The following is a 22,731-nucleotide window of genomic DNA, read 5'->3' as shown; positions in this document are numbered from 1 at the left end:
TCAAGGCTTACTTAATGTTAGCAAATCTGATGAGAATGCAGCCTAGAGCTGCAAAGGTGATGAGGTGATAAAAAGAGGGAAAGAGTTTGTATACGAGGTCGGTCGGACAATTAAGTTCCCGAACTCATCCTAGAAAAACTGCTACATACCTCATTGCTGAATATCACTACGGTCACCTCCAAAGTACTCCACTTGGGAAGCTATGCACCAACGCCAGCACCTAGTCCACCCTGCAAACAATTTTGGAACTCTTTTTTTGGAATGGCCATCAGAGCTTGATGTCCTGAATGTCATCGATATGTCTTCCTTTCAATATTTCCTTTATCTTTGGGAAGAAGAAGATTGGAAAGGAATCTTCTTCTTTATCTTTGGAAAGGAAGAAGTCATTGGGTGCCAGATCAGGTGAGCAGAGAGGGTGTTCCAATACAGTTGTTTACGGCCTAAAAACTCCCTCACACGCAGTGCCGTGTGAGCTGGTACATTGTCCTGATGCAAGAGCCATGAATTGTTGGCAAAAAGTTCAGGTCGTGTAACTTTTTCACACTGCCTTTTCAGCACTTCCAAATAGTAAACTTGGTTAACTGTTTGTCCAGTTGGTACAAATTCATAATGAATCATCCCTCTGATATAAAAAAGGGTTAGCAACATTGTTGCAACAAGTTGGGGAACGTAATTGTCAGACCTCATAAACAATGGTGAAAAAATTGGGTAGGGGCATGGAAGAGAATTAGAAAATTCACTCAGCAACACAGAGTACATTTGGTACCACTTACCTAGGTTGTCCAACGCGCCTGTGTTTGCCTTTCCAATGTATTTGGCCTTAGAGATGGGCCCGCCCACCTTCTCCTCAGAACTGCTTGGCCTGGATCTCAGTCCTAATTAATCTGCCAAATCTCACAGCTTTGAGGCCTTTGGCAGCCACACCGCCGAGTCGCCAGGAGTGGAAGTGAGGTTTCTAAGAGGGCCCATTCCAAGCCCTGTGTCCACAATCTTGTTGGAGCTTCACCTCCCTCCTCAAAGACGAGAGTTAATAATACCTGAGGGGGTAACGGAGTTAGAGGACTCCTGTGAACATTCACCAAGTCCTGTACTGCCCCCCCAACCCCCTTCTTTCCCTCCTCCTACAGGCTTCAGGCTTTCTAGGCTGCTGGCAAATCCAGAGCATGGGACAGCAAAGGCGACCCGAGACAGAACTCGATTTTCCCCAACTCTCCCCACTCGAATGGGCACCACGTTCCCCAGTGCTACACTGGGAATGGCTAGTGTGGAGAAAGCGGAGGGGAGGAGGTGTGCAGGATGAGAGCCAAGCCAAAAGGGCCAGTGGCTCCGCCTCCCTGGATTACGGTAGAGGAGGAAACCTTAAATCCGAAATCCTAAACTGATTTAAAAAAGAAAAAAAAAAAACGAGAAACTCCAGCTGAAGGCTGGGGCGGGGCGCAGCGTTCCCGGAGTAGCCGCCCCAACTCCACCGACAGCGCTGGGCGCGCTCCCACGCCTGCCCCACGGGATGCGCGGACACCCGGTGCACGCACCTACCCGCCTCCCCGAGCCCGCCGCTCCTCCCTCCTTTCCCGCTGGTTGGCCGGCGCTCCGCAGACCTCCGCGGCAGCAGGAGGAGCCAGGCGCGTCCGCCACGCACAGCCACCGAGCTGCAGGCGCCGCGCGCGATCTCAGGTGGCGGTGACAGCGACAGCAGCACGGACAGCGGCAGCCGCAACAGCCAGCGCGCACCCTCTCTCCTTCTCACCCGCATCCCGCATCCACTGCGCCGCGGAGCCGCCGGCGGTCCCTCGGTCCCCGGCCCCGGCACGCACCGCCAAGTCCCGCGCACAATAGCGGCCGCCGCCGCGGCGGCTCCAAGCCCAAGCGCCCGCCATGAGGAAGCTGGCGAGGAAGGGATGCGACTACAAGCGCTTCCTGAGGAATAACTGGCTGCTGCTCTCCACCGTCGCCGCGGTGGTGCTAGGTGAGCGGCGCGGCGGACGGGCGATGGGCGCACCCGATGGGCGATGGGCGCCCAGGCCGCGTGCGGGGCGGGCGGGTGCGCACCGGGTGCCTGGGTCCTACCGCGCCTCCTCGGCCTCGGCCCCTACGTGGGGATTTCCCCTCGAGGATGTGGTTTTCTCCGTGCGAAGCATAAAGCTCCTTGCGGATTCCCATGTGGCTGCTCTACGAGCTGCCGGGTCCTGCTTTACCCAAAATGATCAAAAGGGCTTGGAAGGGAGACAGGGAAGCAGGTAGCTCCCGGTTCGGCCAGTATGGAAGCAGACATGGTTGTATTATTATTTTATTTTTTTTTTAGTCCTGCCTTTTTCCTCCCCTCCTTTTTTTTTTTTTTTTTTTGCCTGAACCACGCTGTCCAGACAGAGATTGAGTTTGGATTATGGTTCTCAGTCGGACTGGAAGAGGCAGGAACCTTAGTCTCAGGGATGACGGGGCGAAGGAGGGAGGATGGCAGTGTAGCCGTCGCTCACCTGGGGCAGTGCCTGGAAAGGTGTCTTCCCAGGGGACTAGCACCGACTGTCCGCACCCAGGCTCTGAAATTCTGCCAGATTCGTGCTGAATTCGGGGAGGGGGGGGTGTGCAGTTATGGCCCACAGGAGATCATGGCCTGAGGGGGTGCGGGAGGAAAGGAGAGCTAAGAGAATTCAGATTTTTTCCCCTTTCCTACCCTGCTAATGTGCAGAGAAAACCTCCCTGAACTTCCTTGCTCTCCACATTGTTTTTCTATTGAAAATAACTTTTAAGTCATACTGGCTTGTTTTTCAACAAAGATGTATTTAAGTGATTCACTCCTGAAGATCACTGGCCTAGGTGGATGTCTGAATCATTGCTCAGAAGTATGAGTTGTTCCAGTTTAGTTAAATTGTGGATTTCTGCCAGGTTGTCTGTTCTACAACTTGGGCTCCAGGATTCTCCTCTTTGAGTTTGGAGCTATGTCTGTCTCCTATCCTCTATGAGCTCTCTCCAAGTGAGGACGCTCAGCAGGTGAGACTTCTTCACCAAGTCCTGCCTTACCTGTGGAAACAGAAGCTGGTTTTGTTGGGGTTGCAGGGAGGGCAGGCTGTCTCTTCCCCCAACCTCATACATCTTCCTCTTCAGCTACTGCTTCTGCCTCTCAGAATGTTTGATGTTGCCTGCTCCCCTTTTGGGTCCCCGAGATTTATTCCACCAGAACCTTGAGCAAAGTAAAGTCAGGTTTCTAGTAAATAACATTTTAAAGTTACCTTAGCAGAGGCCATTTGTGAGAGGAAAGAAGTAGAGAACCAAGTCTTGACTGCTTACTTCTACTGTATTTCCCCCTCGAAAGCCCAGTGGCTTAGTGAGGTTTTTAGGGAAGATTTATCATGCCCCGTTTCATTTAAGTAACAGATGTCATGAAGAGAGCGATTTGATTTTCCTGCAGCGAAATAGGTGAGACGGCCTTGATTGTTTTCTTAGTGATTTCCAGTGGTAAGGGTTCAGAATTAATTGTTAAATCCCTTTTTAGGGACAGTTTTTGGGGTAACCCTAGGCTGGTATTTCCCTCCCAGTTCCTTACGGAAGAAGAATCCTGCCTCTTCAGCCAGGGGGTTCTCCAGTGTTTCTCAACCTGTTAACCAAGTGTTGCACACCAGCCTTGAGTCTACCGATTCACTGGAGGCTGGTTTGGAAAGGATTTTAAGCAGTTCTTCCCTGGCCTTTGGAACTTGTTGCATAAGTACATCTTCGAGGTCAAGAGGGATTGATTGCATGCCCATTTTGCAGACATGGCGTTTGGTGTCAGGTGGGCATTTTCCCCCATTTTTTAATGTGAGTGAACCCAGGAGCTTGATTCAGATACTTTTCTTCAGAAAGGAAAACCACCATCTAAAAATTTTTAATAAGTGCCCAACTGAAGTCTTCCTGCACATTTGCCCCTCTAGGAGCAATACAGGGCACAGTCCCCGAGCGTTTCTGCTCCTGCTCTGAGAAGTGTCAAGCCTAGGCCACCCCCAGTGTGCCCATCACAGGCACTTCCTGGGGTCCTCCTCTAGTCCTTTCTTTGGAGCACCGGGCCTGAGTGGAAATTGTACTTCTGTTTCTGTAGTCGGCACGATCTCTGTTGTTTAACCAAAACGGAAATTCCAGCCAACTTATAACGGTGACACTGCTAAGTCCATCCATAAGCCCTTACTAGGTCATGATAGTAAGTTTAATTTTCTAATAGTCATATAAAATTAGACATTGTCTAATAGTCTTAATTGATAAAGAAAATCACAAGCACTCACATGCAGTTTCCTTTTTGGACCTTTCAGCATATAGATCCTAAAAAAGTAAAAAACTCTTAAATTTATTAACTACCGTGACAGAATGTTCTCTTCTCTTCTGATTATAGCCATCAAAATGTATGGTCCCTGCTGTAATTCAGCAGCCCTGATACTTTAAAATATTTTGATTATTAAAATGAGGGGCAAAAGTATGAACCAGCTTAAAGCCTTTGATTATTTAAGACATGGGTGTCCAAACTGCGGCCCCGGGCCAACTGCGGCCCATGATCCATTGTTAATTGGCCCGCAGCAAATTCCAAAAATGTATTTAGTTTACTTAAATAAACCAGGTGAGGCAATACGTACTTCACCTCGAGTGAGTGGCCCGGCTGTTTGTGTATCTTACCGCATATGGCCCTTGGTGAAAAACGTTGAAAAAAGTTTGGACACCCCTGATTTAAGACATAGTATGTGAGGGGAAGTGCAATTAAAGGTCGTCTTTATTAGATATGAAAGTTAATTCTTTTTATGGACAAGGAGTTGCTAAGAACTAAACATTTTCTCAAACTCTTATTCATTAGATAAAGGAATTGAATATTTAAGTGAATACTTTAGGGATTAGATAAAGGGATGGAATATTTGTTAATTTCTACGAAAGCCTACAAGGTCCTAGAAATAATATCTTGGATTTTCAGATGAGAGCCCTTTACTAAAATAACCGTTGGGAACAATTTTCATTGCTTTCATTACAATTCTAATAGGCTTTTACCTACTTCTGTATTATAGCAGAATGAGCACAAAGCTTGGAGTCAGGAGTGCTGGATTTGAGTTCTGGCACTACCAGGCTTTACCGTTTAGACAAATCTCTTACTCTCTGGGACCCTCAATTTCCACATCTGGAAAAGGGTATTACTCATTATGTCATTTGTCATTAGAGCTGGTTAAGACAATGTGAAAATACACAGTTGTGTGGCTAGCACATAACAAGCACTCAATAAATGTTATTTTAAGATAAATCTGAAAAATCTGATTTCAAAGAAATTAGTATTTTCTTATGAAATCCAGTCTCTGATGGTCCTTCTGTGTTCTGCTTAGTGACTGGCCCATAATAAAGAGTCCAAGGTGATTCACTTGTTTTGATGACATGCTCTGTCTAGGCGAATACCAGCCTCCAGGGCATTATTTATTTTTTTTAAAGGCTATGGAAAGGATTAATCATTTTGTCTTGTGCCCCACAGCCTGATTCTCGATTCATTTAACAGGCGGAAATTCTGAGGGAAGACGTTTTGTGCCCCAAGTGGGGATTCTGTCTAAGCACTAGCTGTGTGATAATTCTGTGCCAGAGCATTCGATTCAAGTCACCCAAGAATGAGACATCATGTATACATGTAGAAAGCACTCAAGGATGCCTCACGGTTCACAGCGTAAAGCCTGATCTTTCTATCCAGACGGGTTGTGCTTTATTTGAGTCATTTGAAACATCTGATTTCTAGCTTATGGATTTTAAAGAAAGGAAATGGATGTTGTTATTTACATGACAAAGCTGGCAGGCTTATTCATCCTGAATAATTTTCTTTGGAGCGCTAAGGAAGCAATCGTTTCTAGGTTCAGATTCCATTGTCTAATATGGAAAACAGTTCCCTCACGTGCTTAGTAGAACCCTTGCCCCAGCCTTGCATCTCCTGCGTTGGACCTCTTGTAGTGCTAATTTGAGTCATGGGATATGCTGTCTTGCTCTGTCTGTTTTTATGGTCTGTGACTGCTCTGAGGACAGGGGCCGGCCGGCCTGCTGCAGCTCAGCCTGGTTGCAGCGCCAGCACCTCACCTGCATGGAGCCTTGCGTACCGCAGCGTTCAAAATGTCTTTCGTTATCCATGAGCTTCTTTGCTCTGGGGGGTCCCAAGCCTAGTACTGCCGGGCCTCGGATCCGCTCAGCCTTAGAATATACCTGCAGTAACCAATTAAATCATTCCTTCATTCAACAAATATATATTGGGCACCTACTGTGTGCCAGGGACTGTGCTAGAGCACGGGCACACAGCAGTAAACGAAACAGCAGAAAGCCCTGTCCTCATGGAACTTATGTTCAAGTGGAGAGAAGTAGGCAGTAAACAGAGTAAGTGGGTAAAATACAATAGAGTCTGTTAGATGGTGAGAGTGCTCTAGAGGAACAAGAGGTAGGGAAGGGGCTGAGGAAGTTGAAGTTTGAAGCAGGGTAAGAGGAAGGCCCTGCTGAGAAGGTGACAATTGAATCAACACTGGAAAGAGGTGAGGGAACACATGCACAGATATTTGGAGAGCATCCTGGCTTGTTCGAGAAAGTGCATGGGGTGGAGTGAGGAAGGGGGCATGAAGCAGAAGGCTAGGAGGAGGATGGCACTAGAATGGTGTAAGCTCTTACAAGGATGTTAACTTTTACTGGGAGGTAGGAAATCACTGAAAGATTTTGAGCAGAGCGGTGACGTGGTCTGGTTGTATTTTAATCAGCTCTCCCTGGCTGCTCCTTTGACCACAGACTGCAGAGGCAAGCGTGGAAACAGATACAGGTTGCGGAGGCTAATGCACTTAACCTACTACCGTGTTTCCCCAAAAACAAGACCTAGCCAGACCATCAACTCTAATGCGTCTTTTGTAGCAAAAATTAATATAAGACTCGGTCTTATTTTCTGGGAAACACGGTATATATTTTACTTAGTACACTCTTCTAAATCTCATTTCCACTATGGCTCGTGAAATCTTAGGAAATGCTTATGAAAAATCCATGAAAAAAAATTTGCAACTATAAAGTAGGCATTGTTGCCATTAAGTGGATGAGCAAACAGAGATCCAAATAATAACTGGCAACACCAGGTCTTCCTTATTCCTTTCCTTCCCCTCCGCTCCTCTTCCATCTTGCTTCCCATCTCCCTTCATATTTGGCCCTTGCTGAGCCACCTGGGAGCCGTGGCCATCTGGCTGTGTGCTGTGTCGGGTGGGGAAGAGGGATTCTGGACCATGCACTGTGGTCTATAGTTGCCCTTCTCCAAGACTGAGAAGGCTCAGAAATGTGCCTCCACAGACAGGACTCAGAATGGCAGTGTGTGCAGTGAAGGAACACTGTTCCAGGGGGATTCGCCAGACTGACCAGCCAGACTGGTCTCCACTCTGGGCTCAAACCTACCCTTACACTTGTGCCCCTGAGATGCCCCACTGTTCTTTCCACCTTCAGTGGCTGCCCGTCCTACCTTCTCACTAAGTGGCTTTGCATGACGAACAGAGGGTGTGATTGAGGGACAGGAAAAAACAAAAAAGCTAGGCAGCAGAAGTGGCCAGAGGTTGGTTGCTGGAGGGCCTGGAATGCCATGCTGATGAGTTCACACTCCGTATACTGAGGGTTAAGTTGGGCAGTGACATGGTGAGAGCTGTGCTTAGAAACTATCATTGAGGTAAATGGATGTGCGAAATGGATCCAAAAAGCGCAAACTTGCAGGCGGGCTGACCATGCAGGGATTACTGTCAGGGTCTAGGCAGGAAGAGATGGAGGCCTCGCTGGGCAGCAGCAGTGGAGTGGAAAGGAAAAGACAGCTGTGCAAAGTCTGCAATGAGTTAACCTGATGAAGCTTGACTAGGTTTGGTCCCCAGGAGATGGAGGTGGTGATTTCTGGCAGAAGACCGAGTCCTGGAAGGGGCACCAGCTTGAAAAGAACTATTTTGGTCTCCCATTGTACAGAACCAATATCTACTTAGCAGTTATTACTCTATAGTTAGAACATACCGTGTTTCCCCCGAAAATAAACCCCAGTTAAGATCATCATCCAGATGGACACATTTAGTACGTTATCCCTGAAAATACGCCAATGTAGCAAAAATTAATATAAGACCCAGTCTTATGTTCAGGGAAACAAATTGTATTCTACAATTTTTCTGCCTCTCACACTGAGCCATAAGCACTCGAGGGAAGATACTCTGTGTTGCCCCTCTCTGTACCCACAGTACCTGTCACAATACCTGTTAGGCTCCATACATTTGCTGTTGTTGAGTCATTTATAACCCAGAGAGTTAGTAAAATCCTGTCCTTGTTTGTTGAGTGAATAAATGAGTCCAAAGCTTAGCTCCACCTCTATTGCTGCCACAAGTTCTTCTCCATTTCCACCATAAATGCATTTCAGCCTCCTCTGATCTGCATCATTAAGACAGATTGACACTTAATCTACATATACGAAAGATCAGAACTTAATTGTCTGACCTTCCGCATATCAAGCATGTTAATCTTTTCTTCCTCAGAACAAGAATCTAGATCCCTTGAGGGCAAAAGTACTCCTGTCACCCATAGCAGGCACTGGAAAATGAAATGAAACCTTGAAGTAATGCGGCTCCTAAAAGCTATGTAATAAAGTGTATCGGATACTTAAACTCTCTGGGCTTTTGTTTCTTACCAGAAAGAAGAGGGGTTTGGATTAGCTGGAAGAGCAAAGAGGATTCCATTCATGTGCCGACTCCCACTTAAACATAGTGGACTGTCTGGCGTGATATGTTTGTTGAGAAAGGATTGGAAACAAAAGTTCTGAAATTGATTGCCGATGTCTGCCAAAGGCTGGGGAACAAGGAGTAGTGGCATGTGTGCTGCATACTTACTGACCCTGGGTTAGAAAGTCTCGAGGTTCCTTTTAGCTCTAAGATCCTTTAGCTCTGTGATTGTATGTATAGTCGTTCCTCAGTTCATTGCTAGGAGCCAGAGGAACTCTTCCATAGGGAACTCGGAGGGTTAAAGGTCGTTACTGGAGGACAGATGACCTTAATGTTGAGTGAGTTGTTCTGCATTTGAACTGCTTGATCAGTGACTTGAGGATAATGTATGTTGTGTATGGAGCTGTTACCGAGATTATGTTCTATGTCAGTATTAGATTATTCATTACAGCTGTATTATGAGTTCCAACAAACTTAACGTTTCTGTGTGCACGCGCGTGCACGCATGCCTGCTTGCTTGTGTGTGCCTGTGTGTGTGTTTTTGTGTGTGTATCTTGCATGTATCTGCTGAAGTACCTTAGAAAAAGAGGTCCTTTAGCTGGCTTGGCTCCAGTTCCACATATTGAAGAATCAGGCAAAGAATTTTGGGCTTTGAATGCCTATGCCTGCCTGGTGCTTTCATTTTTGAAACCAAATCAACACACCAGTTTTAGAAAAACCACTGAAAAGATTCTGACATTTGGTTGCTCTATGCACGGTATATACCTCAAAACTTCACACAAAATTATCTAAAAACAAAATTAAAAAATGAATCTTCAAACAATTATTTCTAAGTGTCAGACTCTGTACACCAGGGTTGGTATATTTATTCTTAATGCCATTTATTGGGAAGACCTTTTTTTTTTTTTTAGATTTTATTGGGGAAGGGGAACAGGACTTTACTGGGGAACAGTGTGTACTTCCAGGACTTTTTTCCAAGTCAAGTTGTTGTCCTTTCAATCTTAGTTGTGGAGGGTGCAGCTCAGCTCCAGGTTCAGTTGCTGTTGCTAATTGTAGGGGGCACAGCCCGCCATCCCTTGCGGGAGTCAAGGAATCGAACCGGCAACCTTGTGGTTGAGAGGACATGCTCCAACCAACTGAGCCATCCAGGAGGCAGCTCAGCTCAAGGTGCCGTGTTCAATCTTAGTTGCAGGGAGCGCTGCCCACCATCCCTTGCGGGATTCGAGGCATTGAACTGGCAACCTTGTGGTTGAGAGCCCACTGGCCCATGTGGGAATTAAACCGGCAACCTTAGGAGTTAGGAGCATGGAGCTCTAACCGCCTGAGCCACCGGGCCGGCCCCCTATTGGGAGGACTTTTAATGTAAATTCCTAAAGCACAGAGAAGAGGAAAAGGGTGTATATATATGTCTCTGTTCAGCTTTAATTCTCAGGAAAGAGAAGATGATTGATAAATATTCAATATCTTGTTAAGCGTTGCTTAATCTGAGATATACTGTTTTATTCAGTACAATAAAACCACAGAATCCAATTTACCCACCTATCAAACATTTGAGCAGTGGGCATAAGAAATAAAGGAAGCTTCAAATGAAGACACAAGATATAGAAAATTATTGTGTGCTAAATCAGGATGTGGTGGAGCTCATGTAGTACCTGGGGTCGGTAAAAACCCTGGGTTCCTCAGAGAGGATGTAAACAAATGGGATTAGGAATTAGCTATTGGAGAGCATACTTAATGCTTGTGTGAGCACTTGCTTGTAAAGAGAAAGTGTTCCACATTAATTACTTGTGAGAAATTGTGATTACCTTTCACAGAGCTGAGACTGAAAATAACTGTCCTGTAGGGAGTCAGTGACACACTGGCCTGGTGCCAGGGAAGATTTGTTCTCCGGAGTAATTGCAGATCTCCCTGGCGTTGGGGGATCTGCGGTCACGGATACAGTGGGGACTCAAGCACTTATAGAAAATGAACACATTTTAGATGACATGGAGTGAGTGGCGCCTTTAAACTCCCCTGCAGCCGTGTCTATGAAAGTAGCAAGTGTTTTCAGTGGCCTTTCCTATTTTGAATATTAAACATACATCTAGAGGAAGACAGTGTTGGAGACACTTAATGTTAATCTAGTAATTCACTTCGGAGCTCATGGCTAGATTGAGAAGGAGCTAATTCATTATACTTTCTGAGGAAACAGCCCTACATTGCAACAAAGTGTGCTCTGTTGCAATTAGTAAGTTCCACAGTAACACCTCTGTTAATGGAAGGGAAGTGTTTTGGTGACTCACTGGTTGTCAGAAATGTTACTACCCTACCTTTGGACTGCATGTTCCATTACCAGAGGTAGAATATTTCCTTTCCAGCAAACACTCCTGCACTTTCCGGGATGGATGGACCCTGTATTGGGGCGCAGACACTTCATGCTGCGTGTCCTGGTTCATCCCTCTCCCAGGCTGAACTCCAGCTGTGTGAGCTCAGGGCAGTGGTTCCCCACTCAGTCAGGATGGGGAGGACGCAGTGCCTCCTTTTCCACCTCAAGACCGAGAACCGACACTGAGGCGATGAGACTCTCCCACCCATTGCTCCATGCTCAGGCTGACGGCTCTGTTCCCAGGGCCCTCCTTGGTTGCAGAGTCCCTAACTGTGTCCACAGACAGAACAGTTGTCACAGCAGATCTTCACGTGTCCAGGAAGGGTCCTGAAACCAGCATCGTGTGACTCGGCAAGGTCTGCATGTTGAAGCATAGAGGTGGCCTTTGGTACCAGACCTTCAATTCAGAAAGCACCTCAAAGGGCCTCTGCACTGTGTGTTTATTCTTATAACTGCGCTTGAGACAACTGTTTGGGTTCAGTGCTCTCAGATGGTTAAAACTACATTTAGTTACTCGACTAAGGGGGAAACCTTCGGAGGAGACAGTGTTGAGTGAGATGGTAAAATTAGTTTTCCCCCTCTGTTCTATTGCTTGAGAGTTACCGGGTTACTTATATAATTCAGTAAAGAATTAAATCAACAAAAAAAATGCACTATCTCCAGAAATGCCTGACTTCAGAAAGCCTAATCTCTAAGCCTCTTCTCATTACTGGAAAATGAATGGATTTTCTCTGCATATTTCGTACACTGAATTGTTTTCTGAGCCACTTAACCACTTCATAGGTTTCATATGAGATTCTCCAAATTATGAGATAATGAGGGAGACAAGTTTTCTTTTTCGAAAAATTCTACCTCTTGGTTAACCAAATCTAATAGCTAATATTTATTGAGGGCTTACTGTGAGTTTTATGCACATTTCTTTCCCATTTGACCCTTAGCACAATGAGGTAGGAAGTGTACTCATTTTACAAATGAGAGGACTGAAATTTACAAGGCTTAGGTGAGGGGCTGAGTTCAGTTAGAGCTGGGGCTCTGAAACCAGAGTTACCCAGACTGGGCAACTCCAAAACTGTGGTTATTAACTGTTAGGCAAGGCTACTTCCTTCCTAGCACCTTCATACACCTCATAATAGTTTAAATCATTGCAGACTTCACTCTGGGACAGTAGCTAAATAAAGCTTATTATCTTCCCTTTTGCTCCATTCCCTCTGCTCTTGTCTCTTCTTTATCCTGTCCCTTAACTTGGAGCATTCCACAGTGTTTAGTCCTTTCCCCTGTTCTTCTCCTACATATGAGGTGTGATCAAACAATACAGTCAATGTTTAAATTTAAAATATTTATTACAGTAAAAGACGTTGTCATTAATCCTCCTCAAAACACTCCCCCTCACTTCAAACACACTTATCCCATCGTTCCTGCCACTTTCTGAAGCAGTGCTGGAGTTCCTCCTTTGTGAGTGTCTTCATCCTCCATCATGACAACGCTGCATGTCACACATCCCTTCTGGTATATGGCAATCTCTGTCAGATAAAACATTATGGCATATCCTCATCCACCTTATTCACCGGATCTGGCATCGTGTAACTTCTGGCTCTTCCCCAAAGTCAAAATGATTCAGGACATCGAGGCAGCTACGACAGCACAACTAAAGACACTCATGAAAGAGGACTTCCAGCACTGCTTCAGGAAGTGGCAAGAATGATGGGATAAGTGTGTTTGAAGCGAGAGGGAGTATTTTGAGGGGGATTAATGGCAATGTATCTTTTATTGTAATACATTTTTTTTTTCATTTAAACATTCACTCTATTTTGTGATCACATCTTGTAAACCTTCTATTTGAATTTGTCTCATAGTTGCTTTCTCAGGATGTCTTGTATTTTCCTACCCTAAAGCTTCTTCTCCTGTGTTTTTACCCACTGTTATTCCACCCATCCTTGAAGATGGGTCTAATTCCCACTTTTATCATATAGACTTCTCTGACTGCACCATCAGAGATAATCTTCCTTCACTGTGCTCTTATAATCCTTAATTTATATTCCCAAATTATACTACTGCATTTGCACCACCACTCCGAATCCTACCCAGTGGCAGACATCGTGAATCGATTACAGTCCTCTTTACCTCAAGCTTTGTTATGGCCTCAGAATCCCCATAACTATCTTTCAGGCAGCCACTGTTAATCAAAGGGAATTGGCATGTAAGACGGGTAGAAATTGTTGTCAGTTGCTGAGAAAAATCTATTCATTTAGCAATCAATTAGGAATTCAATTTAAATTGAACAAGTACTGATGTTACTGGTAAGAGATGCAGAGATGAAGTCTGTCTTTTGTGTTAGTCTGTTGGAGGCAGTACATGCACAGATATCACTAACATGAGCCTAAGTGTTAAGTACTGCAAGGAAGTTACAAGATACCTAGAAGGGCTTCACCGAAGAGAGGTGGAATTGACAAAGAGTCCTAGAGGAGACCGGGAACGGCCTTGAGCAGAAGATTGAACCGATTACAAGCCCAGGTAGAGATCATGATATGAGTACAGAGTCCTTTATCCTATCTTATTCGTATGTCCAATTTCAGTATTGTATGGAACTACTAATTAATACATGTATTCTTATGTTTTTCTTACCTCAATTTCCTGAGGATAAAAAATGCTGTCTTACATGGGTCTGTCACATTCATAGCATCTAGCATTGCACCTCCTTGCTAGGAGATGCCCCAAGATATGTTTGACTGATTACAAAACCCTCTTCATTGAAGAAGAGGTAAATCCTTGCTGAGCCTATCCAATTAATCTGCTAGTTACCCACTCATTTGTATGTGTTTTTGAATGAAGACCCTGGGGAACTCTTATCTAAGCCACGTCATCCCAAATATATTTTACTCCCAGTATGGGAGGTCCCAGCCATTTTAATCTGATCTTAGCATGGCCCTCAAACTCCCAGACTGGAGGGCATCTCTCCACCCTGAGGAAGATCTGACTTTCTCAGGAAACCAGCACCAGAACCAGGCTGATCTTGAGAGAATTCACTGGACTAGAAAAAAATGGAAGATTTATCTGGTTTCCTCAAGTTGGGCCATGACCTGGAGCTGAAACAGCCTTGGGTGGTAGAGTCTTTTTGGTTGTGGTATTTAGCAATTCCTATGTCTTTTTCTTCAATTCCAGTTGACATACAATATTACATTTCAGGTGTACAACATAGTGATGAGACATTTATATAACTTCCAAAGTGTCACCCCAGTAAGTCTGGTGCCCATCTGACACGGTAAATAGGTATTATGATATTATTGACTGTATTCCCCGTGCTGTACTCTATATCCCTATGGGCAACTCCCGTGTCTTTTAGTGAATTTATTTTTAGGTTTCCCCCCTCCACTCATCCTTTCACATGCTTGTCCAAATTCTGCCCATTTTTCTCCGTCTGGAGGTTATTTCTATGATAAGCAATTAATTAGCCTGTCTGTGCGGCCTGTTTCAATAGACCTTGAGCTTGAACTGCTTGGATAAACACAACATTTGGTCATTCAAGAGTCTGAAGATGGGATTTTACCTTTTTATTAGAAAAAGTGAATTGTCAACCAGTAGCCGTAACAGGTTTGCTCCATTTCTGCTTCCTCTTCATTGATTCCTTTCTTACACCTGAAGGATATCCTGAGGTGTCATTGCGTGGAGGAGACCCTGAGTTTCACAGAGTAATGAAGATTGTGATCTTGTTGCCAGTTCAGAAGCCACAGATCCTGTGAAACATACCCAGACCTCCTCTGGAACTGGTCAGCCACCTGCCTTGAATATTAGTATTTTCCAGTAATCTCCAACTGGCTTGTTTATTTTGGGGGGAAAATTAAAGTTTACGTCTACTATTGTTGAAGTGGAAAAGATCGAGTAAGGTTTGATTACTTTTTTAACCTCAAGTGAATAACATAGAAGATTGGACTTACTCAATCTAAGACCTAGAACCTTGAAATGACCTGAAGTGCTCATCACTGAGCCTTATAGGCTCTGGGAATCCTGCTCAGTGCTCAGTGCTCCAGGGAAAAGAGTTGGCTAATCGCAGTAGGTGGAGTTTGAGGCTGTGACTTTTTGCTTAGATTCTCTCCCTCTCTCCCACTCTTCCTCTAGACTGATTCTCTCTGCTCTACAGCCTCTGCCCATGCCCCAGGGAACATCTGTTGTCTGTGAGGGCAATAGTGAGAAAAGGGGCTGAAGATCCTCCTAAACAAAACCTTCTGAGATTTTAAGAATAAAAAATCCTTAAGTGTTACTGTGAAAAGATTGTATTTACTGTGTTTGAAGACCTTAACTATACAATGTCATCTTTATGTGTTTTCTGGGGCCCTATTCTCATCCTATGTGAAAAGACACATGCGCCCCTTTTGGAGACTATATGGCATTTTTAACATTCTATACATGAGTGTTCTTTCTTTCCACAAATAATCATCAAACATGCTGAGCTGTCTTTGCCTTTGTTCTTCCAGTGAGGATTAAGAGAAGCATCCAAGGTATTTACAGACAGAGATTCCTGACCCAGCCTTTCGACACTGGAGACGCCTTTTGTTTTAATTTCAGAAATATCATGAAATTCTTCTAATATATCTTAACTATTTGAAGATAGGAGTAAACATTTCTGCAGTCCTTCTTGGATTGTGGAAGGAGAGGTCAGAGTTACAGCTCCACAGAAGTTAGGAGAGAAAGGTAAACAGTTGGCAGGCAGGCAGGCTGCATGGCTAGGAATCACAGAGAATAGAGTTCAAGGTGACACAAGTTTTTGAAGCAGAGGTGAAGGAATAGGCTGAGGAAAGTCAGGGAGTACCTGTGACTTAGATTTAGCATTCTGAATGCAGGGTTCATCAAACTGGGAATTCCAGGCTTGTGACAAGTCTAGAAAACCCAGGATGACTGGCTACCTTCTTTCTCCCAGAGGTGGATTTGTTTCTCTGCTCCCCAATTGCTCCTGACTAAAACCCACTGGGGAGGAGATGGTAAGATTTCATTTATACGTAGGGAGAATGCTTCTTTAGATTGTGTAACCAACCAAGGTGTTTACAGGAGTTGTAAAACTGGTTATTATAAAGAGGCAGTGTTGTCAGACATCTGGTGTTAAACTGAGGAAAAGGTGTGTCCTTCAGAAAGCAAAGGATTCCAGAGCTTCTCTAAACCGTATATGTCTGGGTGAGGGGACTTACAATTCCTTCAGTGACTTGGAGACCAAACAAAGAGGAAAGAGAGTAGAGTGTGACCACAAAGTAGGTAAAGGTCTTTCACAAGAATGCATGAAGCAAACTGATAGGTAGAATCACCCATGAGATTATCAGATATGAACCATTTTAAGAGGGGAAAGAAAGAAGTAAAATAAATAGATCAGGGGTAGAAAAATAGATTTTAGAACCCACGAGTCACATCATAGATATGTATCTCAGGAAATAAACCAACCACACATGTGTGGGGCTAACACACCTTTGGGGGAGAGGAAGAGTCTGGTTGTTCTAGATTGAAGGGTTCACTCACATGCTGGACCTCAAAGCCCGTTTGATGCTTGCTGGAGAGACTGGATTCCTGTGGGCTGGTCTTACCTCATCCTCACTTGAGCCCAAAGGGCTCTTTGGACTCCAGGAGCCCCAGAAGCCAGGGAGAAGTCCTAAGGCATAGGAACCAGGCACCCAACTTCTCATGGGCTCATTACCATAGCCATTGTCAAAGGAAGATAATTTCATGAGTCAGGAGTTACTGGAAAGGCCGTATTTATGATGCCCCTCTGAGTTTGACCACCATGGGACAATGTGGCAGAATTTGTACTCACATTCTTATGGCCCACTTTTCACGCTCTGCTAATGGCATCATCTTTCAGCTATTTTCTCCTGCCTTGTGTAATCAGGTCTGATGATTACAAAAGAGGAAATGTAGAAAATGCAGTGGCTTCCTGGGTACATGACTTAAATAGCAATTATAATGCATTCGTTGTTCAGTTCAATGCAGCAGGTATTAATCAAATACCTATGGAATGTGAGGCTCAGTGCCTAGGACCATGGGGGGTACAGAAGTGAGCATACAATGCTTATGCTCAGGAGCTTGAGTTGGGGACTGAGGGGACATGGAGACAGAGGTCTATAAGAGAAGATAATAAATGCAGAGGAAGGTCAGCAGGGCCCAGAAAAGAGACTCACTTCACCTGTGAAGAGAGCCTGGGAAAGGCTTTCTGGAGAAGGTGACATTTTAACCAGGTTGTGAGGGGTGAGTAGGAGTTTTCTAGGCAAAGATAGTGGCAAAGGGTTTTTCTTCTAAAGGGCATCTGTGTGAACAAGGGCACAGAAGCAGGGAGCATATTTCAGAAATAACAAGGAGTTTTGTTGTGACTAGATATGATGAGTGGAGGGTGGTGAGGTCGTGCAGGCCTGTATGAGTTATGGACCTGGCAGGAAACATGATCCATTCGCTCACAAGTGTTTAACTGAACAGAATCCGCTCAAGGGACTAATTACAGAGTTAGGCAGAATTAAGGAAACCAACGAAGGATGGTAAAGCACCCAGAACTATGTAATAACTGAGAAGTTATTAGCTCACCTGTGCCTGAACAAGCTAGAGGAGGCGGACAGTGTTCCCATAGTCCAGTGAGGGGTAGGGCTGTGTCGGGGGCCATATGACAGGACCTTTATGCCACAGAGGAACGCAGCCACTGCAGTGGCAAGGCAGGGAGGACGTAAAGGCAGTAAATACCCCAGCGTCTCTCTCTTTCCGTCTTTAAGATCTCCTGCTAGTGCCTGTCCTTGGCTAAAGCCAGCCAAAGTCAGAAAGCACAGAACCCTGGGTTACATACTTTGTAGAGCTCAGCCTCCCAGGACACAAAACAGGGCAAAGGACAGGAGGGAAAGCTGAAGGGCAGATGGAGAATAATAAGCGCAGAGCTATATGCCGTTGAATGCCATGTTAAAAGATTTTCTTGGGACACTATTATCGAAAAGAAGTGTTGGAAAGATACAAGTTCTATGAATGACGGCCCAGAAGTTAGTGTGATGTCTGGTGGTACAGATGGCTGCTGCTTATGGGCATGATGGCAAACAAGCAGTCTGATGGCTCCCGCCACCTCTGTAACTATATACCAGCATGACACTGCCCTGTCCCACAGGCCTGCCCCCTTGGCCTGCACATCTAGAGGGCCCTGCTCAACACCAGCCAGCCTTTCTTCCTTGCAGAGAGAGCTGTTGTGGTTGATGGAGGAGGCACCGGAGTACCAGTGGCACCTCTCTCCCCACCTATCACGTAGGACTCTTCTCATTGGAAGTGACAGAAAATCCAGGTCAAAAAGGCTTAAGCCGGAAAAGTGAGGGGATGAGGCATACCCTTGATGGCTCAGATAGCTTAAGAGCTCAAAAATAGTAACCGGCTTCAGGTACAGCTGGATTCAGGAGTTCAAACAATAGCACCCTGACCTTTTCTTGCTTTCCAGAAAGTCTCTGCATTCCTGTGTTGTTTGTACTCTCAGACAAAACACCCATTGGTGGTGAGATAGCTGCCAGCACAGCTCAAGGTTTCCATTTCCCTGGACCACAACCAGCAGAAAAGAGTGTGTTTCTGATCCCTATAGATTCAAAGACTCCTGGGCCTTAGCTTGAGCCTCGCTCAGCCCTAGTTGGGTCACATGTCCATTCCTTCATCAGTTTTAGGACTAAGGGAATGTGATTATTTGATGGGCCAGGCCAAAGTCATTCTCTCATCCCACCCTGCTTCCACAACTTCTGAACTAATTAGAGGTTCAGCTCTACTTGAGACAGATTGAGAGTTGGAAGATATGCTGTTAACAGCAGAAACAATGGATAATGGGTGGCAAGTATAACAAATGTCCTGCTTTTGTCTGTTTTCCTGACCTATTTCCTGAATATGATCCGTCCATATTCACTGAATCCATAGTGCTGTAGAAACATTTGAAGTTGTTTAGATATTAATCAGATACTTTGAAATTGATTAAATTTAGACAAAACCCACTTTGAATCCTGAAAGAGGGGAAGAATAATTTTAAAAGGACCACAATTGAATTTTTGCTTTAAACTCTTAAGAATTCTACCAAAAAACCCTACAGCTAATATCATATTTAATGGTGAAAGTCTGAATGCTTTCCCCCTAAAGTCAGGAATAAGGCAGTGATGTCCACTGTCACCAGTTGTATTCAGTATCTCACTGGAAGCCTGAGCCAGGGCAACAGGGCAAGAAAAAGAAAGGGCGTAGATTGGAAAGAAAAAAGTGTCCTTATTTACAGTTGACATGGTTTTCTACATAGGAGATCCCCAGGAATTTACCAACTAACTCCTAAGACTAATAAATGATTTACCAAGGTTGCAAGATACAAGATTAGCACACACAATAAGTTATTTGTTCTTTCTGTATACTAACGATGTACAATTGGAAATGGAAAAAGCATTATACTCAGTGAAAGAAGGCAGTCTTCAAGACTCCATAGAGTATGATTCTGTTTACGTGAAATTCTCAAAAAGGTAAAACCATAGTGATGGAGAAGAAATGAGTGTTTGCCAGAGGTTAGGGACCAGGATGGGAGAAAGAGGGTCTGTGTGTGTGTGTGTGTGTGTGTGTAAAGTTATAGCATTAGGGAGTTCTTTGGGATGATGGAACGGTTCTATATCTATACCCTAATTGTGATGGTAGTTGTAAGAATTTTAACACGTGGTAAAAGTCATAAGACTGTACACTAAAAAAGTCATTTTTACTATATGACAAATACACTTACACACACACACACACACACACACACACACCTAAAGAATTAGGATGGTGCAGACATATCTAGTATTTGCAAGAGATGGTCTATGTTTAAAGGTGAGGAATTTCTGCTCTCTGATGTGTTCTCATCCCTGTGAAGAGCAAAACCTCCAGTGGCCTGATACTGCCCCAGGTCCCACAGAATCCATATGACCTAATTTTTTAGTACTGTTGGGCATGGAAGGTAAGGGAAGTTCTTACCTCCACATCTGCGGGGCCAGCCTGGGCCTGCCTGGTTTATCTGGCCCAGGGATACACACGTTTCCCATGAATCATGGAGGAGGTTGGGAAGGCTTTCCAAACTCCCTTAAGCTGAGTTTTAAAGTTATTGAAGTGGTAAGCACGTACAGTGGGAAAGCGGAGGGAGCAATGTGCAGAGGCTCAGAGACCTGGGTTCTGGGCAGAATTGAAACAGTGTGGCAGGGTGGGGTTAGTCCAGGGAGCTTAGATGCCACGCTGTGATGGGGAACCACTAAGAAGCATTTAAGCAGGAAAGTGATTCGAGCAGATTTGCATCTTGGAAAGATTGTGCTGGCTTTGGTTTCGAGGATGAATTGGAGGAGACAAGACTGGAAGCAGGAGGAGCATTAGGAAGTTGATGAAATCGTCTTGGTGAGAAATGAGATCAACCTGAAACAAGGCAGTGTCAATAGGATGGAAGGCAGAGAGACAGCTTTGAGAATTGTTGAATCAGTAGACTCAGTGGAACGTGGTGATTGTTCAATGTTGTGGACCTGGGACAGGACGTGGAGTCATCTAGAATGTTCCCAAATGTACCACTTTGTACCTAGACTGCTGTGTAACTTGTTTCCTGTGGGCTCTCAGGCCAGTTACCTCACTTCCTTGTACCTGAGCTTCTTACCAGAAAATGAAGTTACTGCATAGAGTTGTTGTGAAAATCAGCGTTAACTGTGCTTAGATCAGTACCTGCCACAAACAGCCCTCAAAAAACGTTTGCAACAACGCACAATTTAGGGAGATAAGGAACTCGTCCGGATATCTGTTTCTGTATAACTAATCACTACCAAGCTTAGTGGCTTAAAATAACAACGATCATATTACTTTCCCTTGGGTTCTGAGAGTTGACTGGCTCAGCTAGGCAATTCTCCCTTGGATTTCCTTTTGTGATTATAGGGAGACGGCTGCTGGGGCTGGAATCAACTAAGGCTCATTACCATTGGTCTGTGAGTGGTGATGGACACACAGACCAATGGAATAGAATTGGGAACCAAGAAAGAAACCCACATATATGTGGGCAGATAATTTTCGACAAAGGAGTCAAAATCACACAATGAAGAAAAGAAAGCCTCTTCAATAAATGGTGCTGGGAAAAGTGGAAAGTCATGTGCAGAAGAGTGAAACTAGAATGCTGTCACAAAGTACCAAAATTAACTCAAATGGATCAAAGACCTAAACATAAGACCTGAAACAATCAATTGCATAGAAGATAACATAGGTACTAAACTTATCCACATTGGTCTTAGAAAAGATTTTATGAATTTGACCTCAAAGGCAAGGGAAGTAAAAGCATAAATAAATGAATGGGACAATAACAAATTGAAAAGCTTCTGCACGGCAAAAGAAACCATTAACAAAACAAAGAAGCAGCCAACCAAATGGTAGGAAGATGTTTGCAAACAACACTTTCCATAAGGGCAAATATCCAAAATATATAAAGAACTCATGTAACTCAATAAAAAAACAAACAATCCAATTAAAAAATGGGCAGAGGACCTGAGCAGACACTTCTCCCAAGAAGATAAACGGCCAACAGATACATGAAAAAATGCTCAACTTCACTAGCTACCATGTTTCCCTGAAAATAAGACCCAACTGGAAAATAAACCCTAGCATGATTTTTCAGGATGCTCGTAATATAAAATAAGCCCTACCTTATTTCCCTCAAAATAAGACTGGATCTTATATTAATTTTTGCTCCAAAAGACGCATTAGAGCTTATTTTATATTATGAGTATCCTGAAAAATCACGCTAGTGCTTGTTTCCCCGTTAGGTCTTATTTTCAGGGAAACACGGTATTAGGGAAATGCAAATCAAAACCACAATGAGATACCACCTCACACCCGTTAGAATGGCTATTATGAGCAAGACAAGTCATAAGTGTTGGAGGGGCTGTGGAGAAAGAGGAACCCTCATACACTGCTGGTGGGACTGTAAATTGGTACAACCACTATGGAAAACAGTATGGAAGTTCCTCAAAAACTTAAGAATAGAATTACCATATGACCCAGCAATCCCTCTTCTGGGTATCTACCAAAAAAAATCTGAAAACATTTATCCATAAAAATATATGTATCCCTTTGTTCATTGCAGCAGTGTTTATGGTGGCCAAGACATACAAATAACCAAAGTGTCCTTCAACAGATGATTAGAGAAAGAAAATGTGGTACATATACACAATGGAATACTACTCTGCCGTAAGAAAAGATGAAATACTGTCATTGTGACAACATGGATGGATCTGGAGATTATCATGCTAAACGAAATAAGTCATACAGAAAAAGTCAAGAACCATATGACTCCACTCATATGTGGGATATAAAACTAAAAGCAACGACCAAACAAGAGAAACAAAAGCTCACAGACACAGATAACAGTTTAGTGGTTACCAGAGGGTAAGAGGGGCAGGGGGATGGTAGGAGATGGTAAAGGGGGTCAAATATATGGTGATGGAAGAATTGAACACACAATGCAATATGTAAATGAGCTATTATAGAATCATACACTTGAAACCTATATAATTTTACTAATCAATGTCACCTCAGTAAGTTTAATAAAAAATTGAAAATAAACAAAGGCTGTCTACTACCTGGAAGATTCAAACAATTAGGACTCTCTGATTTTCCTGTGTGGTCTCCAGTATGGCAGCTTCAGGGTAGCTGGACTCATTACATGCTACTTCAGGGCTTCAA

The 22,731-nt window shown here is 44.2% G+C and overlaps 1 protein-coding gene across 1 annotated transcript in view; it reads left to right on the top strand.

Moving 5' to 3' along the window:
• Window positions 1-1,158: 1,158 nt before the first annotated feature.
• The window catches only part of SLC1A1 (solute carrier family 1 member 1), a 74,057-nt gene continuing 52,484 nt past the window's right edge, over window positions 1,159-22,731 (top strand). The window contains exon 1 of the mRNA XM_081066028.1: window positions 1,159-1,966. Within this exon, the coding sequence (XP_080922154.1) occupies window positions 1,876-1,966 (91 nt within the window). The 5' untranslated portion in view covers window positions 1,159-1,875. The remainder of the gene's footprint in view (window positions 1,967-22,731) is intronic.

This window comes from Rhinolophus hipposideros, assembly GCF_964194185.1.
Source record: "Rhinolophus hipposideros genome assembly, chromosome: 11".
Lineage (NCBI taxonomy): Eukaryota > Metazoa > Chordata > Mammalia > Chiroptera > Rhinolophidae > Rhinolophus > Rhinolophus hipposideros.
Note: the sequence above shows the minus strand (reverse complement) of the source record. Positions and strands in the feature narration are given on the sequence as shown.